At 41.4% G+C, this 24,125-nt stretch overlaps 2 protein-coding genes across 6 annotated transcripts; one reads left to right on the top strand and one right to left on the bottom strand.

Moving 5' to 3' along the window:
- The first annotated feature begins 138 nt into the window (after window positions 1–138).
- On the top strand, window positions 139–17,974 carry Rfc4 (replication factor C (activator 1) 4, 37kDa). 2 transcript variants are annotated; one of them, XM_013034789.1, is made up of 11 exons: window positions 139–248; window positions 2,169–2,309; window positions 4,235–4,313; window positions 6,924–7,003; window positions 11,175–11,294; window positions 15,271–15,414; window positions 15,836–15,956; window positions 16,393–16,518; window positions 17,247–17,327; window positions 17,407–17,523; window positions 17,578–17,662. In XM_013034789.1, exons 2-11 carry the CDS (start codon window positions 2,179–2,181, stop codon window positions 17,578–17,580), a joined length of 1,002 nt encoding a protein of 333 aa, XP_012890243.1. In that variant the 5' UTR covers window positions 139–248; window positions 2,169–2,178; the 3' UTR covers window positions 17,581–17,662. The 2 variants fall into 2 exon arrangements, with proteins under 2 accessions (XP_012890243.1, XP_012890242.1); XM_013034788.1 differs by having other exon boundaries at window positions 140–248; window positions 17,604–17,974.
- On the bottom strand, window positions 17,776–23,974 carry Eif4a2 (eukaryotic translation initiation factor 4A2). Of its 4 annotated transcripts, XR_001175751.1 has the most exons (12): window positions 23,839–23,974; window positions 22,971–23,016; window positions 22,745–22,877; window positions 22,316–22,455; window positions 21,403–21,571; window positions 21,203–21,312; window positions 20,847–20,990; window positions 20,427–20,564; window positions 20,099–20,188; window positions 19,797–19,876; window positions 19,265–19,371; window positions 17,776–18,539 (listed from the first exon to the last, which is right to left on the bottom strand). XR_001175751.1 is itself a non-coding variant. In XM_013034784.1 (11 exons), the coding sequence occupies exons 1-11, from the start codon at window positions 23,865–23,867 to the stop codon at window positions 18,395–18,397; spliced, it is 1,224 nt and encodes a 407-aa protein (XP_012890238.1). In that variant the 5' UTR covers window positions 23,868–23,974; the 3' UTR covers window positions 17,776–18,394. The 4 variants fall into 4 exon arrangements, 3 of the variants coding, with proteins under 3 accessions (XP_012890238.1, XP_012890240.1, XP_012890241.1); XM_013034784.1 differs by lacking the exon at window positions 19,265–19,371; XM_013034786.1 differs by having other exon boundaries at window positions 17,776–19,371; window positions 23,839–23,919.
- Between the last annotated feature and the right edge of the window lie 151 nt (window positions 23,975–24,125).

The following is a 24,125-nucleotide window of genomic DNA, read 5'->3' as shown; positions in this document are numbered from 1 at the left end:
CCCCGCTCCACTCCCGCAGGGAGTCCTTGGCCCGCGGTGTCCAGCGGGGGGCGTGTTGAGGTGACGCCGGCGCCCGGTCTCCGCGCAGGGTCACGCTAAGCAGCCCCACTGCAAGGCGCACCGGGACAGCCCTGCCGGAAATGACGCACGGCGCGCCCGCGGCCCGCCGGAAGTGATGTTTTCCCGCCGTGCCCTGCGTCCACTGTCGAGTGGCGCGAAACGCGGCCACCGAGGCGCCTGCGGGTACCGTAAGTATTGTAGGCCGGCTGTCCTCGGGTTGCGGGACCGAGCTGAGACTCCACCACCGCCCCTGCGGGTCCCCAACCCGGGACCTCAAGAGCGAGCTAGAGGCGGGCGCGCTGCAGTGGCTGGCGCCTCAGCGGCCCAGCGTGCGGCCGCCCCGCGCGGGAAGCCAGGTTTGCTGGGATCCAGGAGGAGAATCGGCCCCGGACGTCGCCTTCCCAAACCCAGGGGTCCCCGTGAGGCCGCCCGGCCTCCCTCACACCCTACCCGAAGCTCGGGCCAAATGGCAGGCAGGGATGAAAAGATCCATTGACGTTTACCACCATAAGCCATTTGTTTGCAATTATTATTACTACTATTGCTGTTCTGGTGGTTATTAACGGTCCTATTGAATATATGCACACGCCAAGCACAGAGGTCCGGGTGTGCTATCTTATTTAGTTCAATTGCCTCATGCTGTAGGCCTTAGCTCTTTTTTTTTTTTTGCAGAGGGGGAAAGCTAGTCTCAAAAGTGGTAATTAATTCACTCACCCAACTATTGCACATCTACCAAGTAGTTGACATTGGTTTAGACTCTGGGGTGTATAATAGTAGGGGTGAGGAGAACAGATTGTCACCAATGCTAGGGATGTTCACACATGAGGCTTTGTCTATGTGTTTAACTCCTGAAAACATCCTGCACGCATGATTATCTAAATGTTACTGCTAATCACTGTGTTCTGTATAAATCTATGAGTTTCGCTTTTGTTTCTTTGCATAGTTTTGTTTTCTTCCATTGAGTTTGCTATTAGAAAAACAGCTGTTTTTATTTTTCTCTCTCTCACATACACACACACATGCACACAATCACACTCAAAAATCTTAAGGTGGGCGCTGGCTTTGCAAAGAAAATAGGCTCATGAACGGAGCTGGAGGCCCAAGGAAAGGTTCTCATATGTAGACCAAGCACTCCTACTTGTCTCCAATTTCAGCGTCTGAGCTAGAGCTGGGCCTATTACTGGAATGGAAAAGACTAGAGAAAGACCTCTGTAGCACAGTAACATTTAGGGCTGGGAAGGTGGCTCAGTGGTAGAGTGCTTGCCTTGCATGCATGAGGCCCTGGGTTCGACTCCTCAGCACCACATAAGAAAAAAGAAAAAAGCTGGAAGTGGCGCTGTGGCTCAAGTGGAAGAGCGCTAGCCTTGAGCTGAAGAGCTGAGGGACAGCACTCAAGCTCAGAGTTCAGGCCCCATGACCGGACCCCCCAAAAAAAACAAAAAACAAACATTTATTGATGGTTTTGGAACCCTTTAAGAATCTATGAGCCAGGGACCCAAGGCTTACACCTGTAATCCTAGCTATTCATGAGGATTGCAAAAAGCCAACCAGGGCAGGAAAGCTCATGAAACTGTGGCTTAAGTGATAGAGCACTCCCCTTGAGCAAAATGCTGGGGGACAGGGTCTAGACCCAGAGTTCAACCCCAGACCAAAAAAAACAAAAACAAAAAAAAACTTCCTGGCATGTGATTTATGTTTGTGGCCCCTAATACGTGCATGCTCTAGGGCACCTTAGGTTGTGGAATGATGTCCTTCATTAAGTAATGGTGGATTTTTTTTATTTTTATTTCTTGGGGAGTTGGTCGTGGGGCTTGAACTCTGGGCTTGGGCATTGTCCCTGTGCTCTTCAGCTCAAAGCGAGCGATATACCACTTGAGCCACAGCTTCATTTCCAGTTTTCGAGTGGTTTATTGGAGATTACAGTCTCACAGACTTTTCTGACCGGGCTGGCTTTGAACCTCAATCCTCAGTTCTCAGCCTCCTGAATAGCTAGGATTACAGGCATGAGCCACCAGTGCCAGCTGTTGTGGATGTTTTTGTGTAAGGTTAATTGTGCTTTCCAGTAGAGCTTCTTAATGGTTTAAAAAAAAACTTTTTTTTTTTAATAGGGAAGAAACCATGCAGGCATTTCTAAAAGGCACATCTATCAGTACTAAACCACCATTGACCAAAGATCGAGGAATAGCTGCCACTGCAGGAAGCAGTGGAGAAAACAAGAAAGTCAAACCTGTTCCATGGGTGGAAAAATAGTAAGAACAATGGTTTTTTTGCTGAAATAACCAATTCCCATTTCTGATCTTTTATTTTTTTTTAATGCAGGAGGGACTTATTATTTGCTTTATTTACATGCTATCCTTGAAAATCACCCAATTACTGAAATCCTAGAATCTTGGAATTGAAAGGTACCTTACAGAGACCTGATTTTATTCCCTTATTTTGTAAATGAACTCAGTAACTGAAGCGTACAGTTTCAAAGATGTGAAAAAAAAAGTTTCTGTAAGTTGAGTTGAGTATAAGTAATGATCTGTTTCCTATTACTAAAAGGTGAAAATTCTTAGATTTCATTTATTTTCACATTTTTACCAAAATGACACTTGAAGTAGCACTTTGGGATCAGCTAAACTATTACAAGTAATTGAAATAATCAGATATCATTGGATGGAAAAGATAGTTATTAGAAAGGGTTTGCGGGCCCTCATGTTTTGTCTGGTACTACCAGTGCTTATTTAAAAATCTTAGGTTTTGATTATTTAAGAAGAAAGGTTGGGGCTGGGAAGGTGGCTCAGTGGTAGAGCGCTTGCCTTGCATGCATGAGGCCCTTGGTTCGATTCCTCAGCACCACATAAGCAGGAAAAAAAAAGCCAGAAGTGGCACTGGGGCTCAAGTGGTAGAGTGCTAGCCTTGAGCTGAAGAGCTGAGGATCGGTGCCCAGGCCCAGAGTTCAGGCCCCACGACTGGACCGAAAAAAAAAAAGAAAGGTTGGTCTCAGGTTGGGGAGTATAACTTTTGTCACTTATATTAAGTTACTAATGATGTACGATGAAAATTATATAATTGTGTTTCATACTGGTTAAGCTTAGTACTTTCCTACCTCAGTTTAGTGACTCTTTTAAGGTCTTTTTTATTTTGGTATAACAAATTTAGAATTGATAATAACTACGGTTTGGGGTTTGTTTGTTTTTCCTATTCTTTGTTTATTTTTGTGTGTGTGCCAGTACTGGGGCTCTTATTCTGGCATTTTGCTCAAAGCTGGTACTCTACCATTTGAGCCACACAAGTTCTGGCTTTGTTGGTGAATTGGAGTTATGAGTCATGGACTTTTCTGCTCAGACTGGCTTTAAACCAGGATCCTCAGATCTCAGCCTTCCAAGTCACTAGAATTATAGATGTGAGCCACTGGTGCCCACTTAATATACATTAAGTATATACTAACAATCATTTCCTCTCATTAAATTATTAAATATTTTTCTCTTATCAGCTGAGGTTCATTATTTTGTTAGTATATGATACTACTTGCTAAGCAAGTATTTACATAAGAAATAAACTTGCTTGGACTGGGAAGGTGGCTCAGTGGTAGAGCGCTTGCCTTGCATGCCTGAGGCCCTGGGTTCGATTCCTCAGCACCACATAAGCAAAAAGAAAAAAGCTGGAAGTGGCGCTGTGGCTCAAGTGGTAGAGCTCTAGCCTTGCGCTGAAGAGCTGAGGGACAGCACCCAGGCCCAGAGTTCAGGCCCCATGACCGGACCCAAAAAAAAAGAAAAAAAGAAATAAACTTGCTTGCTTAGCAAGTGTTGCTAATGAAACTCTTGCACGTTTTTTTCTTGTTCAAGCAGTGTAGATGGGAAATAGATAGTGTTTTATTCCATTAGTTCAGATTTCCCTAAATACAAGTAAAGTTTCCATCTACTTCAATCATAAAACATGTTTTTCATTCCATCAATATATAACAGTTGTTAATGATACTTTAGCAAAAGGAACACTTGAGACTTTTGTTGTTTGTTGTTGTTGTTGTTTTTCCAGTCCTGGGCCTTGAACTCAGGGCCTGGACACTGTCCCTGAGCTTCTATTGCTCAAGGCTAGCACTCTACCACTTGAGCCACAGTGCCACTTCTGGCTTTTTCTGCTTATGTAGTACCGTAGTATACTAAATAATCTTTCTCCCTTTCATTCCCAGTCGCCCAAAATGTGTGGATGAAGTTGCTTTCCAGGAAGAAGTAGTTGCAGTGCTGAAAAAGTCTTTAGAAGGAGCTGATGTGAGTAGCAGTGTTCAGTGCCATTTGGAGATTTATAATTTAAGTCTTTCATTCACCCTTTTCCTTTGTAATCTATATATCCAATTGGTCCTTAATATTAGTTGTATAATTAGTTCAATAAATATGGGGCTGGGAAGGTGGCTCAGTGGTAGAGCACTTGCCTTACATGCCTGAGGCCCTGGGCTCGATTCCTCAGCACCACATAAGCAAAAAGAAAAGAGCCGGAAGTGGTGCTGTGGCTCAAGTGGTAGAGTGCTAGCCTTGAGCTGAAGAGCTGAGGGACAGTGCCCAGTCCCAGAGTTCAGGCCCCACGACCGAACCCAAAAATAAATAAATAAATAAATATTTAATGAGTCTTTAATCCTGTGTGCCATTGTTAAATAGTATTAAAGACCAGTTAACAAGACAGATACTTTTATTCTGGTGAGGAGAGATAGACTAAACAAGTAAACCAAATAATACTCAATATATATTATAAAGATGTTTTGAAAGTGTAATTGTTCAGCTAACTTTAGGATTTCTTTTTAAAAGCATTGAGCTGGGCACTGGTGGCTCATGCCTGTAATCCTAGCTACTCATGAGGATGAGATCTGAGGATCTCGGTTCAAAGCCAGCCCAGGCAGGAAAATCCGTGAGACTGTAATCTCCAATAAACCACTAGAAAACTGGAAGTGGAGCTGTGGCTCAAACAGTAGAGCACTCACCTTGAGCTGAAGAGCGCAGAGACAGCGCCCTAGCCCAGAGTTCAAGCCCCACGACCGAACAAAAAAATAAATAAAAACATTGAACTTTTTAATTCTGCTTAAAACATGGTTATCTTCTGCTAGGATATATAGGATAAAAATATCCTTGAGTAACTTGTGTTTTCGATTATTAAGAGACAAGATAAACAAAACCCAGGTGAAGAAATACCAATTTTAATTGGTAATGTTGTATCCATGTTGTGTTTGTTTATGTATGTGTATACTGAGGTAGGATCTAGAGCATGCTAGGCAAACATTGTACCACTTAAGCTATGTCCCAGTCCTTCCAAGTGCTTTAAGTGCTCAGTAAGGTCAAAGTGGGATATGGCTTTTGCTTTATGCTCCAGATTTGCTTCCTTAAATCTGGCAGCTTTTAATTGGATATTCTTTCGGTTTGGGATTTTATTATCTTAATGTAATTTCAATATATTCAGTATCCTTTATCCAAGAACCAAAGATTTTTGAATTTGAGATTTAGGAATATTTACTTTGTTAGCTCTCCATGGCTGTGACAAAACACGTCATTAGATAACATGAAAGGAGAAAAATTTATTTTCACTCTTTGTTTCAGAGGTTCTAATCCATGGTTACTTGGATGCTTTGGAGACCTTAAGGCATAGCAAAGCAGCTTGCCTGATGACAACCAGGAAAGAAAAAAGGGAGAAGAGGGGAGCCAGTATCCCAATGTCCCCTTCAAAGGCACACCTTCAATGACCTAACTTCTTTCCAGTAGGCCCTGATTCCTAAAAGTATTGCCGCTTCCCAGTAGTGCCATACACTGGTGACCATGCCTTTAGCTTATAGGCCTTTGGACCACATTTAGGGTCCAAATCCTAACATTTGTGTGTGTGTGCGCGCGCGCGCTTGTGTGTGTGCGCTCGTGTGTGTATGGTGAGCAAGCAAGCCAAATGAGAGTGCTAGGCACTGAGTTCAAACCCTGCTACTAATTATTTGTGTGTATATGTATGAATATGTATATGTGTGTATATATTTACATATAGAGGAAATTCCATTAATATCATGAGAAAATGTGTTCAGAGTAAGTACTTATAGTATCACAGTCACACTAGTACTCAAAAAGTTCTGAGCTGGGCTGGGAAGGTGGCTCAGTAGTAGAGTACTTGCCTTATATGCATGAGATCCTGGGTTCGATTTCCTCAGCACCACATAAGCAGAAAAAACCTGAAGTGGCACTGTGGCTCAAGTGAGCAGAAGAGCTGAGGGACAATGCCCAGGCCCTGAGTTCAGGCCCCACAACTGACAAACAAAAAGTTCTGAGCCAGGCGCCAATGGCTCACACTTGTAATCGTAATTACTCAGAAGACTGAGATCTGAGGCTTGAAGTTCCAAGCCAGCCCAGGCAGCAAAGCTTGTGAGACTCTTATCTCCAGTTAAGCCACAAAAAAGCTAGAAGTGGAGCTGTAGTTCAAGTGGTAGAGCATTAGTCTTGAGCGGGGAAAACAAAGCTCAGGGACAGTGCCCAGGCCCTGAGTTCAAGCCCCAGAACCAGAACAAAAAAAATTTTTTTCAGTTGTGAAGCATTTTGGATTTAGATTTTGTATTGGTCCGTTCCACAGTGTGTGTTTGAAAAAAAGTTACAGTTACAAAACAGTTTAAAATCCTTTTCCTAACCAGTGTTTGTTTTGACTTAATCCTTCTTGTTAAGGAAGTTTCTATATCAATCCACAGACATAGTAGTTGTGCATCTCCCTCTGTTGGCTGGTACTAAGGTTTGAAATCAAGACCTCAAGTTCTCATTTGACATTTGGGCTTCTGGCCAACACTCTACCACTTGAGCCTCCAGTTCCCATTCCACAGATATTTGTACCAGAATTCAATTTTTAAAATTTAAATTTAATTCCCACAGCTCCCTAATCTCTTATTTTATGGGCCACCTGGAACTGGTAAAACGTCTACTATTTTGGCAGCAGCTAGAGAACTGTTTGGGTAAGTTGAAGTCCATTAATCTGTCAATTCACTTTTTATTTTTAAAGAACTCTGGGCCAGCCGGGCACCAGTGGCGCACGCCTGTAATCATAGCTACTCAGGAGGCTGAGATCTGAGGATCATGGTTCAAAGCCAGCCCAGGCAGGAAAGTCCGTGAGACTCTTATCTCCAATAAACCACTAGAAAACCAGAACTGGCGCTGTGGCTCAAGTGGTAGAGCACTTGCCTTGAGCTGAAGAACTGAGGGACAGCGTCCAAGCCCAGAGTTCAAGCCCCATGACCAACCAAACAAAAAAAACCTCTGGGCCTAGGCACTGTCATTGAGCTCTTCAGCTGAAGGCAAGCTTTCTACCACTTGAGTCACAGCACCATTTACTAACCTGTCCTTTTAAAGACTTGGCATGAAAAATCCCCAGCACTTCAAAACAAAACACAAAAGAAAAGGCTGAGGGGGCCGCTCAGGGTCGCAGTATCAGCTCCCGAGCCTGTGCTGAGGGCCTGGCCAGTCAGTATAGGAACCTTCTCAATAAAATTGCTTCTTTGTTAACAAAAAGAAAAAAGAAAGAGGGCTGGGAAGGTGCTCAGTGGTAGAGCACTTGCCTTGCATGCCTGAGGTCCTGGGTTCGATTCCTCAGCACCACATAAGAAAAAAGCCGGAAGTGGTGCTGTGGCTCAAGTGGTAGAGCATTAGCCTTGAGCTGAATAGCTGAGGGACAGCGCCCAGGCCCAGTGTTCAGGCCCCACGACCGGACCAAAAAAAAAAAGAATGAAAGAAAAGGCTGAGGGCTGGGAATATGGCTTAGCGATAGAATGCTTACCTAGCATACATGAAGCCCTGGGTTCAGTTCTTCAGTACCACATAAACAGAAAGCCCAAAGTGTTGCTGTGGCTCAGGTTGTAGAGTGCTAGCCTTGAGCAAAAGAATCTCAAGGACAGTGCCGAGGCTCTGAGTTCAGGCCCCAGAACTTGCAAAAAAAGAAAAGGAAAGGAAAACCTGCATATAGACCTTATGTGTTTTGTGTAATAGACAGCAACTTTTATCTCGGGTTTTTGATTATTCCCCCACTAAGACAGATTCAAACTGAAGCAACCTTAGCAGTGTACTCGTAATGAAACTGTTAAGTACTTCGTTATTTTATCCAGAGTAGGTCAATCCTCAATATATAATTCTTATATATTCTTTATAAAAGGATAAAGCTTATAGCTAGTCATGCTGGTTCATGCCTATAATCTCAGCATTCTAGATAGTGAGGCAAGAGCTATATAATTCCATGCCAAGTTTCGATACATTATAAGACCTTACGCCAAAAAAGAAAAGGAAAAAAAATCCTTAAAGAACTAAACAACAAAAAAAACTTACTTTTAATTCTAGGTTTCATATTTAATTATATATGTAGTTTCAAATAGAACATATATTCGCAGAATTTCCTAATATTTATATCCTTAGAGTATTTTCCTAATTAGGAAAAATTAAGCTGGACACCAATGGCTGACCAACCTCGAATACTAGCCACTCAGGAGGCTGAAGTCAGGACTTTGGTTTGAAGCCACCTCAGGCAGGAAATCTGTGAGACTCTTATCTCCATTTGACCACCAGAAAACGAAGTGCTGCTGTGGCTCAAAGTGGTAGAGTAGTAGGCTTGAGCCAAAGAGCTCAGGAATAGCACCCAGACCCTGAGTTTAAGCCTCATGACAAAAAATAAAGGGAAGAAAGGAAGGATAAGAGAGAGGGAGGGAGGAAAGAAGGAAGGAAGGAGAAGTGTTAAATAGAAACAACTATTTTGGTTTTTGTTTGTTTGGGGGTTTTCTTTGGTCGGTACCACTTCCGGCTTTTTCTGCTTATGTGGTCCTGAGGACTCGAACCCTGGCCTCATGTATGCAAGGCAAGTACCTTCCCAGCCCTATCTTGTTTTTTGTTGTTGTTTTTGCCAGTCATTGGGCTTGAACTCTGGACATATGCTCTATCCCTGAGCCTCTCTGTGATCAAGGCTAGAGCTCTACCACTTGAGCCACAGTGCACTTACAGCTTTTTCTGTGTATGTGGTACTGAGGAATTGAACCCAGGACTTCATGCATGCTAGGCAATCGCTCTACCACTAAGCCACATTCCCAGCCCAAAATAACTATCTCGTGAAGTTTCTTTTTTTTAGGGATTGAGGTAGTTGAGGTTGGTGCTGCAATATATTTTTTTTTTTTGGGGGGGGGGTCTGGTTGTGGAGCCTGAACTCTGGGCCTAGGCGCTGTCCCTCCGCTCTTCAGCTCAAGGCTAGCACTATACCACTTGAGCCACAGCGCCACTTCCGGCTCTTTTTTCGTTTTGCTTATGTGGTGCTGAGGAATTGAACCCAGGGCCTCAGGCATGCAAGGCAAGCGCTCTACCACTGAGCCACCTTCCCAGCCCTGGTGCTGCAATATTGAGCCCAGGGCCTCCTACATGGGAATCATTCATTGTATCATTGAACTATGGCCTCAGTAGGAATTTTTTTATGTTATTTTGTTTTTAATTTTAAAAATACTATTAAGAAAGAAGACTAAAGTATTAAAACTGTTTAGGAATTAATATTTTTATTTTATTTTTCTACAGTGAGTGTTACTTTTAGTGATTTATTGTTCATGTTTTAGGGGGCTGTATAGTTCAGTGATAAAAGTGCATGTGCAAAGCCTGATTCCCCAGCATGTTCCCCTTCCCCCCCCCCCCCCCGAAAAAAAAGAGAAAAAAAGGCCAAGCACTAGTGTCTCTCTGGATTGCAGTTAAAAGCCAGCCTGGGGAGGGAAACCTATGACACTTATCTCCAGTTGATAACCAAAAGGTCAGAAATGGAGCTGTGGCTCAAGTGGTAGAGTGCTAGCCTTGAGCAGAAAAGCTCAGGGACAGCATCTATGCCCTGAGTTCAAGCCCCAGGACTGTCACCAAAAAACAAAAATAAGAAAACCACACCACTGTTTAATTTTTTATCATTTTATCATTATAAAGGTTATAAACAGAGGGATTACAGTTACATAAGTCAGATAAACAGTACATTTCTTAGTTAATAGTTTTATTTCCAACATAGTATCTACTAGTGGGTTTCACCGTTGTATTGATTCACCCTTTGTCCCACCATTTCTTTTCTTTTTTTATTTTTATTGTGAAAATACTAGAGGGGTTACAATTACATGGGCAAGATAATGAGTACATTTCTTTTTTTTGGGGGGGGGGCGGTCGTGGGGCCTGAACTCTGGGCCTGGGCGCTGTCCCTCAGCTCTTCAGCTCAAGGCTAATGCTCTACCACTTGAGCCACAGCACCACTTCCGGCTTTTTTCTTTTTGCTTATGTGGTGCTAAGGAATCGAACCCAGGGCTTCAGGCATGCAAGGCAAGTGCTCTACCACTGAGCCACCTTCCCAGCCCCATGAGTACATTTCTTATCAAGCATTGTAGCCTCCTCCTTGTTTGCCCTTACCATCCCTTACCATCCTCCCCCCGCCCCCCCTACCCACCCAATTGTCCCACCATTTCTGTATGCATCTTGGGAAGTAGGGAAGTCAGGAGGGGAAAACTAGGAGGGAATGACATTGTTCAGAAGAGAATGTACTCATTACCTGACTTGTGTAACTGTAACCCCTTTGTACCTCACCTTTACAATAAAAATTTTTAAATAAAAAGTACATTTCTTTTTGGATGGTAACCCCTCACTTCTACTTCCTCCAGTCTCCGCCTATAAGTTATATAGTTCATTTTCAGCATAGTATCTATTGAGCACCACTGCTGTATTTCTTCACCCTTTGTTCCTCCATTTCTCTCTTACCCTCCCAAAGACAGATAAACCAACAAATAAGACAAAGAAAACAAAAAAAAAAAACAGAATCATGTTTTAATAAACTAATTTTCTTTATAGCAAGCTGCCTTCTAGAAACACTCAAAATGTGCTAAGTTGTAACATATTTAACATTACTTCAATGTCTAATGTTAAATTAAGAAATATATATTACAGTAGTTTTGTTAACATGACAAGATATTTATTATACAAAAGTTTGACATATATAAAGTATTTACACTTTTTCATTAATGAAAAATGTCAAAATATTAACCATGTACCATGTAAAGTATATAACATGTTAAGTGTATTCAAGTTATGCCTGGGTTACTTGTATGCTGTGTGATTTCATATATCTTTTTCATTTTTAAATAGTCCTGAACTGTTTCGATTAAGAGTTCTTGAGTTAAATGCATCTGATGAACGTGGAATACAAGTAGTACGAGAGAAAGTGAAAACTTTTGCTCAATTAACTGTGTCAGGAAGTCGTTCAGAGTAAGTAAACCTTACTTTTCCATAATGTTGGTCATTATCTTTGTTTTAAATAAAGGCTGTACATTGACTATATCCTCTGAAAAGTTAAAAGTGTTAGAAAGTTCATCCCTAAATTCACAGGAATGGTATTTGGAGGTGAGACCTTGGAAGATAACTAGAAATCATGAGGGTAGAGCCCTCTAGTGGCCTTATTAAGTCATTATCAGGCTTGCTCTGTCTTTCCAGATGATGCTATCTGCTCTGTCCTAAGTATGCCTTCAGCATATACAACCCTTCATTTTGGCTTCTTGGGGGTACTTAATTGGAGATAAGAGTCTCACAGACTTAACTGCCTGAGCTGGTTTCAAATCTCAATCCTCAGCTTTCAGCCTCCTCAGGCTAGGATTACATGCATGAGCCACCAGTGCCTAGCTCAATTCCTTTTTTATGCTGGATCATACTTATATCTAAATTACAGAGATGTTGAAGTGACCATTTGATTGTATATAATAGTTTCAAGTTCGCTCGCCTTGAGCTGAAGAGCTAAGGGACAGCGCCCAGGCCCAGAGTTCAAGCCCCACGACCGACAAAAAAAAAAAAAAATAGTTTCAAGTTAGTAAGTTTTCAAGGGTATTTAAGAAATTGTCTGGTGGTATGCATGTAATTTTTTGGAGATAAAAGTCTTACAAGCTGTGAATAATGGTGCACACCCATAATCCTAGCTACTCAGGATCACTATTCAAAGCTAGCCCAGGCAGGAAGTCCATGAGACTTACCTCCAGTTAACCACCAGAAAATTGGAAGTGGCACTGTGACTCAAAGTGGTTGATTACTACTAGCCTTGAGTAAAAGAGCTCAGGGACATTGCTCAGGGCCTGAGGTCAAACCCTATGACCAACAAAATGAAAAACAAAAGAGTAGAATCTCACAGACATTCTTGTCCAGGCTGACTTCAAACTGTGATACTCAGATCTCAGCCACCTGAGAAACTAGGATAACTGATATGAACCATCAGTGCCCAGTCTCTCAAGTATCTTAAGTTTTAGCATATATTTTATAGTTTGGATCCAAACTTACATAATTTTAGAGTGAAAAATAGTATTACTAGGGCTGAGAATATAGCTTAGTGGTAGAGCACTTAAAGCTCCAGGACTGACAAAAAGTAAATAAATAGTATTAATAACTAAACAATAAAATATTTAAGTAATTTTTAGATAATTAAAACAAGAGGGCTGGGAAGGTGGCTCAGTGGTAGAGCGCTTGCCTTGCATGCTCAAGGCCCTGGGTTCGATTCCTCAGCAGCACATAAGCAAAAAGAAAAAAGCCAGAAGTGGCGCTGTGGCTCAAGTGGTAGAGCGCTAGCCTTGAGCTGAAGAGCTGAGGGACAGCACCCAGGCCCAGAGTTCAGGCCCCCCCCAAAATAATAATAATAATTAAGACAAGATTGTCTTTCCTAAAGTTAATAGGAATTTAGTCAATTACATTCCTTAAGTGGCAAAGCTCTAAGATTAAAATTTTGATATCTGAACATATATTTAAATTTTATAACTGAGAACACTTCAAAATTTATTGAATGTGAAGAACTGTCATTTCCACATGTTAACTGTATTAGCCAATTGTATTTCTTCTGAAAACTGGTTCAATTGCCTGTTTATTAATTGGATTGCGTTTTCACTTTTTGAACTCTGTATATGCTGGATATTAGTCCTCTATGGTGAATAATTGGCAAGATTTCCTCCCATTCTGTGTTTATTTTGCTTTGCAGAAACTAATGTCCCATTTGTTAAGGGCAACTGGAGTTGTATTTACCTGTGCCTATTATCTTCCAGGGTTTTACTACATTTTTCCTTTAATAGATTCAAATTTTTCAGTCTTTTTTTTTTTTTTTTTGTCGGTTGTGGGGCTTGAACTCTGGGCCTGGGTGCTGTCCCTCAGCTCTTCAGCTCAAGGCGAGCGCTCTACCACTTGAGCTACAGCGCCACTTCCAGTTTTCTGGTGGTTTACTGGAGATAGGAGTCTCAGGGTCTCTCCTGCCCGGGCTGGCTTTGAGCCGAGATCCTCAGATCTCAGCCTCCTGAGTAGCTAGGATTACAGGCGTGAGCCACCAGCGCCCAGCTAAATTTTTCAGTCTTTGAGTTCTTTGATCCACCTAAAATTGATTTTTGTATGAATGAGAAATAGAAGTCCAGTTTCAAGCCGGGCGCTGATGGCTCACGCCTGTAATCCTAGCTACTCAGGAGGCTGAGATCTGAGGATCACGGTTCAAAACCAGCCCGGGCAGGAGAGACCCTGAGACTCCTATCTCCAATAAACCACCAGAAAACCGGAAGTGACGTTGTAGCTCAAGTGGTAGAGCGCTCGCCTTGAGCTGAAGAGCTTAAGGACAGCGCCCAAACCCAGAGTTCAAGCCCCACGACTGACAAAAAAATTTAAAAAAAAGAAGTCCAGTTTCAGTGACCTAACTAGTTTTTGTGTGTATTTTTTTAATGTCCACCTTAAATTGATTCTATACTCACAACTTCTATAGCACCCTGTTTCCTCCTATGCAAAATAAAGATTGGGATAAAAGACCACTTGATCTACCCAGGCACGGTGGTGCATACCCATAATCTCATATTCAGGAGACAGAATAATTCTCAATTGGTGGTAAACAAAAGCCATGCATTACATGATTCATGATTTATACGATTAGAATGGGTAAACCTAGAGACAGGAAGAAGATAATGACTGCCTAGGCTGGGAGATGTGGGGGAAAGAGTAATTCCTAACAGGCATAGGGTTTCTTTTTGAGGCAATAAAGCAGTTCTAAAATTAGCCTGGAATGATGGTTGCACAATTCTTGAATATGTAGTTCCCCCTCTCTACCTTATATGCTCTTTTACTTTCTGTGGTGTTAATACGGATAGTTATCTATGGTGTAAAAATATTAAAAATTCTATCAGTCTTAATTTGTCAATTAATATCATTCAGAGTATGATGAAATCTCCTTTCCCATCTGGGACAAATGATTCATTTGTCTCTTACTAGCTGTCTCTGTTACCAAATCAGCTGTCAGTATTTCATGGTTTGTATTCTAAATAACCATTTTATTTTGTAATAGCCCCAAAGCACAAGATTAATGAGTTGGCAATTTTATTATTTTTTATTTTTTTGTCAGTTGTGGGGCTTGAACTCTGGACCTGGGCACTGTCCATCAGCTTTTCAGCTCAAGGCTAATGTTCTACCACTTGAGCCACACACAGCACCAGTTCTGGTTTTCTGGTTGTTAATTGGAGATAAAAGTCTCATGGACTTTCCTACCTTGGCTGGCTTTGAACCGGGATCCTCAGATCTCAGCCTCCTGAGTAGCTAGCTAGGATCATAGATATGAGCCACCAGCACCTGCCTGACTTGGCAATTTTATTACTACATATTACTGTGATTCAATTTTTTTAGGTTATTGCTAATCTTACTGTGCCTAATTTATGTTTGTTTTTTGTTTTGTTTTGTTGGTCGTGGGCTTGAATTCGGCCTGGGCGCTGTCCCTCAGCTCTTCAGCTGTAGACTAGCGCTCTACCACTTGAGCCTCAGCCCTACTTCTGGCTTTTTCTGCTTATGTGGTGCTGAGGAATCGAACCCAGGGCCTCATGCATACAAGGCAAGCACTCTACCACTGAGCCACCTTCCCAGCTCCTATAAGTTAAATTTAAGTATATCTCACAGGAAAATCTTATATGTATATATACATACATATTCATGTGTATGTATAACCCAGTTACTTCATCTGTAATTATGTAAGTATATTGTATATTTGTGTGTGTGTGTACGCACGCGTGCACATATACACTTCCTCTAATGTTCTTGGAACATTTTTCTACAGAATGTAAGTGGAGACTACTGAAAAAATATTTTGTTGCACACCATAAGTAGGTAAATTGCATTGTGTATTTTATCTCAGCAAAGCTGTTAGTGAACACACTACGTATTAATCTTCAGCTCCTTTGTTTCTCTGCATTAGTGGGAAACCATGTCCTCCTTTTAAGATTGTAATTTTGGATGAAGCAGATTCTATGACCTCAGCTGCTCAAGCAGCTTTAAGGCGTACCATGGAGAAAGAGTCCAAAACAACCCGATTCTGTCTCATCTGTAACTATGTCAGTCGGTATGTATATTGCTTTAAAGATAGTAGATGCTAGGCAGCCTTCTTTGTAGTTGTTCTTGAGAGGGTCTCAACTATGTCTTAGACTGACATAGAAATTATAACCTTCCTACTTCAGCCTTCTTAGCGTTAAATTACAACTAAATTACAAGCATGTGCTTGCTACATCTGGTTTTTAAAATTAGCACATAATTGTATATATTCATGGGGTACCATGCAACATTTTTACATATGTATAATAATCAGAATAACTGACATCACCTCAGACACTCACTTGTTTTAAAAACATTCAGAATCTTCTTTCCTGTTCTGGATAATCCCAGTTACATCCAGAAAAATACACAAATTTTTCAGTCAGTGCTTCATTAATTCCACCATCAGATGTTGACTTAGACACCAATATGTTTTGCCCATTTTTTTTCAGAATTATTGAACCCTTGACCTCTAGATGTTCAAAATTCCGCTTCAAACCTCTGTCAGACAAAATTCAACAGCAGCGGTTACTAGAAATTGCTGAGAAGGAAAATGTCAAAATTAGCAGTGAGGTAATTGCTAGTTATTGGTTACTGTAACTAATTCCTTCCTTTAGTGGATACATATGAGGTCCTGAAAATATTAAATATGTATTACTTACTCTGTTCTTATGCAATTTTCAGCCAGTCTCTGCATAATGACAAGTTTTTAGTAACTAATAATTCTTTCAATATTATATAGCCCTTTATTACAACAGAACTTAACATTAATTTTCTTTGTTCACTTTATATGACCCAGGAAACATAATGAACTTTTTATCTCTGCCAACTTCTTACAAAAGCAAAATATTGCTATCCTTCCATTTGGACAGTGCTATCTCCATGAAATTCTGCTTTTATAGAATTTATTCTCCCCCAAACAAATGTTATTTGTCCACTAACACTGATTTTTGTTTAAAAGTTTTAATTCACCCTTTCAAGTTTAAAAAATAACTCTTTCCCTCTTCAGGAAATAGCTTATCTTGTTAAAATATCAGAAGGAGACTTAAGGAAAGCTATTACATTTCTTCAAAGTGCTACTCGATTAACAGGTGGAAATGAGGTCGTGGAAAAAGTGATCACAGACATTGCTGGGGTAAGAGTATTATTACTTTGAAACTCTAGTTGGACTTTTTTGCCTTATAAAAAACTCAAACCAACAAATAACAAAGCCTAATAACAAGTCTAATAAGAGAATAATTACAAAAATTAGCTAGGCACCAGTGGCTAATGCAAATAATCCTAGCTACTCAGGAGGCTGCAATCTGAGGATCTCGGTTCAAAGCCAGCCTGGGAGGAAAGTCTGTGATATGCCAATAAAAACACTTAGAAAACTGGAAGTGGCACTGTGACTTAAGTGGTACAATGCTTGTATTGAGCAGAAGAGCTGAGGGATGGATAGCACCCAAGGCCCAGAGTTCAAACCCCAAGACCAAAAAAAAAAAAATTCTTGACAATCCAAGTTACCATCTTGTTCCATCTCAGGGACAAGGAACAGCCTTTGCCAGCTTTCTTAACTCCACCTGGGGCTGCAACCTTCACTTTCAGTTCAGTTGCTACTGTGGCCAGAAGTGTGCCTGCCACACCTTCAACCAGACCCTGACCCAAAACTGGAAGCAGGGTCCCCTGTGCTCTGCTCTCTAGATCACTTGTCAGTTCTTTAGAACTTAGCTGGGCACTGGTGGATCCTACTTGTAATCCTAGCTACTCTGGGACAGGGCCACTAAACCTTTCTGTAGTTGTCCAGAACTTTATTCATGAGGTACAATATTCCTAACTCCACAAAGGGATTCATAGAATGTTCTCCAAAACTTAAATTTTTAGGTAATACCAGCTGAAACCATCAATGGAATCATTGCTGCATGTCAGAGTGGGTCTTTTGATAAACTAGAAGCTGTGATAAAGGTAATATTTTACATTCGTATCTGCTTTGTAAACTTTGTAATCAAAATCATACCACAATCTCCCAACTTTATTTTATCAGGACTTAATAGATGATGGCCATGCAGCAACCCAACTTGTGAATCAACTTCATGATGTAATTGTAGAGAATGACAACCTTTCTGATAAACAAAAATCGATTATTACAGAAAAACTTGCTGTGAGTATGCATATTACTACTTTAGTAATTTTTACTTTCCTTGTGACTACTTACTAATCTTTATATTTATTTCCTTATAGGATGTGGATAAATGCTTAGCAGATGGTGCTGATGAACACCTGCAGCTCATCAGCCTTTGTGCAACTCTGATGCAACAACTGACTCAGAATTGCTAAGTTGGCGCTAGTCACCTGGTTTATAAAACCCCCCTTTTGTACAACTGCTTAAAATGCAAATAAAGTGAAAGCTTCATTTTTAAAGTGAATATACAATTTATTTAACATTCAAACTTCATTAAGACATGTGCAATATGGCAATTTTACTGGGAGTTTAACCCTACCTAGGATATGATTGCTTGCTGGGGTTTAGCAACAGGGTCCATTTCACACTTAGCACTAATTGAATAAATACAATACCAAACAAACTGCATTCAAATGCTTTCTAAAAAAATCAATTTTAAAGGCCTTTCTATTCAGGCTGAGAAACACAGTAAAGGCAGATATGCTAGTTTAACATAATTGGCCGATTTTATACAGCACTTATATCTTTTAGTCCACAAGTATATTATTAAATGATAGAGAACATCTAATACAACCATTTCTACATAACTAGGAAATAAATTTCTAAGAAAGAAAGATTTTACAGACCCCATCTTTTATACCCACCCCAACAGTCTAACTCTAAAGAGGATGAAGCCAAGGACTTTCCTCACAGAGCTCACGACTAATGTCGCTTTGCTATCAAAATCTGTATTTCTGATCCGTAATGAGCATTGAGACAAGATTCAAATATTCCCAAAGAAGCACAATGCACGTTGTGGTCGCCTATTCAGCAACAGCGAGCACTGCATTCAAAACTCTCATCCCAGGAATTAAATAAGGTCAGCCACATTCATGGGCATCTCCTCCACTGTAGTATTGTAGAAAGTCTCAATGTCACGAAGAATCCTCTTGTCTTCTTCAGTAACAAAGTTTATAGCCACACCTTTCCTCCCAAATCGACCCCCTCTGCCAATTCTGTATAAGAGAAAGAAAAGGGCAATCAGAAGAACATTACTTCTCAAATGTTTTATGAACTTATTGAACATGATGATCCACTTGTTAACCATCAGCTGCTGTTTACTTATCAAGGTTATAGATCGTGCTTCTAATTGGAGCATTAGCTGCTAAAATCAATACATGGAGGAAAAAAATCTTCCTTTGCAGTTAGTGCCAAAAGGATTCAAGGCTTGTCTGGCTGCAAAAATGAGATATTTATCAGGCGCCTTGAGCATTAATTATAATAAAGCAGATGGCAGTATTGTGTTTGGGGTAGTGAAATTAAAGCCCATACCAAAGTGGGCCAGCCAAGAGCAGTAGTCAGCCTGGGACAGATGTAAACACCAGGGATAAAAGAGAACAGTTATGTAATCCACTCGACGCACTTCTGGAACTGTAAACTGTAAATACAAAATGCTGTAGGTTAACTATTTTCTAAAACCTGACAACTTTTCCAGTGGGAAAACAAATTTGGCAGGGTAAACCCAAACTCATCACTGCTTTTTTTGTTCAGTTTCACACGTTGTATACTCAATTACTCAAAACGTGTTACCTCCAAAACAGCTCTCTACCTTCCTATAGAAACCAGACAATACAAACCACCTAATGCTCCCTAAGAAATGCTAACATACAAAATGCCTTGGCTGGAACAACTTAAAATATCAAATAATCATGACAAAAGAAAAACAAATATAAATACCGACTCGCTCTTTATTCAAACAGTGTGCTGTTTCGCTTATGAATCCACGTCCTAAATTACGTCAACGCCGTTTCTGAGTGCCATCTCGTCATCAACTGGTGCTATCGACTCCTGTATTTTTTAAAAAGTCTTTTTTTACATCATATAACAAAGTACAATTCAATTTATTTAGGGATAAAGCCACTATAACTAAACCAGGGATCACTCAAAATGCTACCAGCAACACCAAGAAAATCCCAACTATAGAAATCACCAAGAAAAAGCACATGGACACAAGATCACTAAAAGTTCAAACAAAACACCAAGAGATCTAAAGCAACCTATTCTGTGTGTATGATCAATCTGACCAACATTTACATGTTTTCCCACATTGCTGAGCAGTCTTCCCAAGGACAACTTTAGATACATCTCACTAAAATTACTGTCCTACTAATCTATCCCTGATTTGATGTCACCTGTCATACAAATCATAGTAGGAAACCAACACATGAATTTATTTCACCAATTCAAATAGGTTTAAGATGCTGTCTTCTCACCTGTGAATATAGTTTTCACGATTGGTAGGTAGGTCATAGTTTATAACCAAAGACACTTGTTGCACATCAATTCCACGAGCCTGAAATACAACAGTGCATGTTATATGTTATAATCTGAATTCAGAAAAATTGAGATGTAATGTAGGCCACAAAATTAGTAATGAACTATATTAAATGGTATAGCCCATTGTGGAGTATGTGGTCAAATTATTTTCCCAAATAGCCTAAGTTGGTAAAGGTTATTGAAGAAAACCTTTCCCCAAAATTAGCTTTTGGTATTCTGTAAGTTAAGTCAAACTTACCAACAAGTCAGTAGTGATCAAAACACGGCTTGACCCTGAACGGAATTCCCTCATGATAACATCTCTCTCCTTCTGATCCATATCACCATGCTGCAGGAAAATGAGCAAATCTTAATTCAAGAATTACTAGCCAGGTCAACACTGCATTTTCACAACATGTATGAGACCAAGCGTCCCTGGCTGCTACAGAGGTATAGCAGACAGGTATAGTTAAGAAACAACCTTAATTTAAGCAGGGGGAACGACAACACAGCACTTAGCAGCTATATTGTAGTCTAAATCCTGCTGTAACAAACATCAATCAGCACTCCATTAGAACATCTCTTACCAGAGCAGAAACTGTAAAGTCCCTGGCATGCATTTTCTCGGTGAGCCAGTCTACTTTGCGCCTTGTATTGAGGAAAATAACAGCCTGTGTGATAGTCAGTGTCTCGTACAAGTCACAAAGTGTGTCCAACTTCCATTCCTTAAATATTTCAAAGAAAAGATGATTTAGTTCCCTACTCTTCACTAGAAGTTTATTTCTATCAGCGTATTGCACCAAATCTTAAGACAAAGGACACTGGACATTAAGAAAGAGGTCCACCCCAGTCTTTAGGATCTAGTGCAGTTACTTTTCTTCTTGTGTGTACTCTGCTAGCATTATTACAGAAACCAAGACAGGATCCTAGTTTCTGCAATTTTAGCACAGTGCTTATACAAGAAGTAAACAAAGTAAACATATTATTGAACACTAAAGACAAATTACCTCTCTCTCAACATTTATATAAAACTGCTTGATTCCTTCAAGGGTCAATTCTTCCTTCTTCACCAAGATTCGAATCGGATCTCTCATGAATTTTTTGGTCACTTCCAACACATCAGTTGGCATTGTGGCAGAGAGCAACACGACCTTAAAAAAATGTAATTCAAGTAAACAGAACTTTCACAGTAATTAATGTTTGAGACCAAGCGTCTCTGTCTTAGTATGGAATAAAGCTAGACAGAGATAGTAATGTATCATATGCTTTAAGCAGGGGGAACGACAATAGAACACTTCAGTTATATTGTAACTGTGCCTGCATTAATCCAAGCCTCAACTTTGAGGGCAAAATAAATGCTTACCTGAATACTTGTATTTAATTTCTGGAAAATCTCATAGATTTGATCCTTGAACCCTCGGCTCAACATTTCATCAGCTTCATCCAAAACAAACATTTTGATCCATTTTGGAGCTGTTAAAAAAGCCATCCAGAATTTCAAAATTCCCAAATGTAACTATTGCCAACAGTACAAAACTTATACTCTTTAAGAACACTACTTACACAGGTACCGTCTGTTCAACATGTCAAACACTCTCCCTGGTGTACCAACAACAATATGTGGTGCTTCAGCCTGCAGCTTTTGCATTTCATTTCGAACATTGGTTCCACCAATGCAGGCATGACAAGTTGCTCCCATATAATCTCCAAGTGCAAGAATTACCTTTTGGATCTAAAGGCCAAAAACCATAATTATTCCATTGTAGAATTATAAACTTTGAAGACTTATTTCCAAGGCATAATGGCAAGTACTTGGTCTGCCAACAGCTTCTATGCATGCATAGCATAAAACTACTTCCAAGTCTAACCACGACTGTTCTAATTCCCTTAATTTCTTTACTGTCTGTTTCAAATGTGGGATCTTGTTATCCCAGACATTAGCTATACAATTAGTTTCCTACATTATTCACTGTGCAGGAAAGTGTAATACTGAAACATGATCTGTAATTACAGCTGGGGAAAATATTGGCCAAATTTTGTCTCAGGGTAGGTACTATTACCCTGTCTTATAATCTTGGATTTTAATAAAGGTTATGGCTTTATTAGAAAATTTTACTGAAGAGCCAATTATGTCATTAAGCTTCAAAAACATCGCATGCAACAGATGCATCACAAACTACTGAGACAGTCAAATGGTAACATGTCACTGCAGTTTTCATGTTGCACAACTGGATTCAACTACAAAAAAATGGCTATACATCTAGTCCACTGTTAACAGAAAACTTTGCATTCTCATCCTGTTTACTACTATAAACAGTACCTACACACCCACCTCCTGCTTAACTTTGAACTCCCTGCATGCATGAATAAAGGATGGCTGATAGGACAATTTGTACTGTCTTAAAATTATTCAGTTGTGAAACCTGAAACCTATGCAACACGCAAGCAGTTTTTTTTTGAACTACACTATCAATACCTGTTGAGCCAGTTCTCTGGTGGGGGCCAATACTAGTGCTTGGGTCTCCTTGAACTCAATCTCCAACTGTTGCAGGATGGAAATAGCAAATGTGGCTGTCTTGCCAGTACCTGACTGAGCTTGAGCAATCACATCATACCCTAAAAAAAGTAGGATACACATTTACCGATCCCACAGCAAAATTGTCACTTCTACCACACACCATGTATTCCAGTTGGAACATGATTATGCCCAAACAATCAAGTGATCAGCAGTGAGTATTTTCTTCATTTCAGGTCAGTCCCGAAAGATGATTGCCATCATTTCACTTTAAGGAATACAAATAGGTGCTAGCAGTCCCCCACAGGTTACTTTCCCTTTTATGGGCCACCTCAATGCTGAACAGTGAATTCGTTTTAGTAAATGAAGGTCAACACTTTTTTCTTTTACCTTTAATGCAAGGGATAATAGCTCTCTGTTGAATAGCTGAAGGCTTCTCAAAACCATAAGCATAGATGCCCCGTAGAAGAGACTCCTTTAAATTCATATCATCAAAGTTATCAACAATCTCATTCCAGTTGCTCTGTAAGTGTAAGAAAAGTAGCACCCGTAAGTAAGATGGAAAACTAATGCGGCACCTTTTCTTGGGCTAACAAAATCCACACCCATTTCTTACCTCGATGACACCATCGGGGTCCATTCCCTCTGGGCCGCCATGTTCTCTGCAGACAAAAACACTAAGAGTGAGACAATACAGCCCTCGGCCACGAGTTGTGACCTTTTCTTTTTACAATCCTTGGGTCATTACCCTCCCAGAAGGCGTTGTCTACCTCCAAAGCCAAACGAAGCTGGTTCCTGGGGAGGTATCCAGGTTCCCTTCCCCAATGGGAAGGCCTCTGGAGGAGAGCAGGCCCCAGGACCAGCCCCTTCCCCAGCTCGGAGAGCTCGGGCCCTCCCGTCCAGGGAACGGAGCGTCTCGCGAGAGCTCCGCGCGCCGAGCTCCGCCCCTAACTCTGCGCAAGCCCCGGTGATTGACGCGGACCGAGAGGCCTTGGCGAGGGGCTACGCCAACGGTTCGTCGGCTCCCCGGTGTCCGGCCCGGTCCCCACCGCCCACCGGCTGGGGCGTGAGGGGGGGCAACAGCGAACACCCCATCCTCTCATCTAAAGAGACCCAGGCCCCCTCACTCGCGTGGCAGGCCGTCAGGCTCACTCGGGGCCCCGGTAACGCAGTGCCTAACGCAGACTGCGCCACGGTTCCCCCCAGCGTGCCCGTCCGGCCCGGGGAGCGCGGACGGCAGGGCTGTAGTAACACGTCCCGGGAGCAAAGAGCAGCCTCCAGGCCCTCCATCTGTCCCCCTGCAATCCCGGGCCCTGCCCATCACGGAAAGCTCTGGAAGGGCACAAGGGGGAGGGGGGCTCTACCCTGAGAAAAATAAAAAACACCCAGTACCTAATTCCGTGCCACCCATTCCGTGTTCGGGGGGCGGGGGGAGAACATGCCCTCCACGAGGGGGTCCCGAGTACCGCCAGACCGCGCCGTACCTGTTATAGTCCGCAGAACCACCAGACATGATCCGAAGGACGCCTCCGAGCCCGACTGGAAAGACAGCCGCACCGCGCCACCCGTTTTTTATAGGCTCGCGGCCGGAACCCGTTTCTCGCGGAGGAATTTCTCCTCGCTCGGCGGTTGACCGCCAGCATTACCACCCTGGGGTTCGTTCTCTCACGTCCCATCCTCAGAGGCTCGATGAGAAAAAAAAACCCCAAATGTCCATGGGATCCCCCGATCTGATAGCATGGGTTGGAGATCCCAGGATTGGGGGGGGGGG

Source organism: Dipodomys ordii, unplaced genomic scaffold, assembly GCF_000151885.1.
Source record: "Dipodomys ordii isolate 6190 unplaced genomic scaffold, Dord_2.0 Scaffold196, whole genome shotgun sequence".
NCBI lineage: Eukaryota > Metazoa > Chordata > Mammalia > Rodentia > Heteromyidae > Dipodomys > Dipodomys ordii.
Note: the sequence above shows the minus strand (reverse complement) of the source record. Positions and strands in the feature narration are given on the sequence as shown.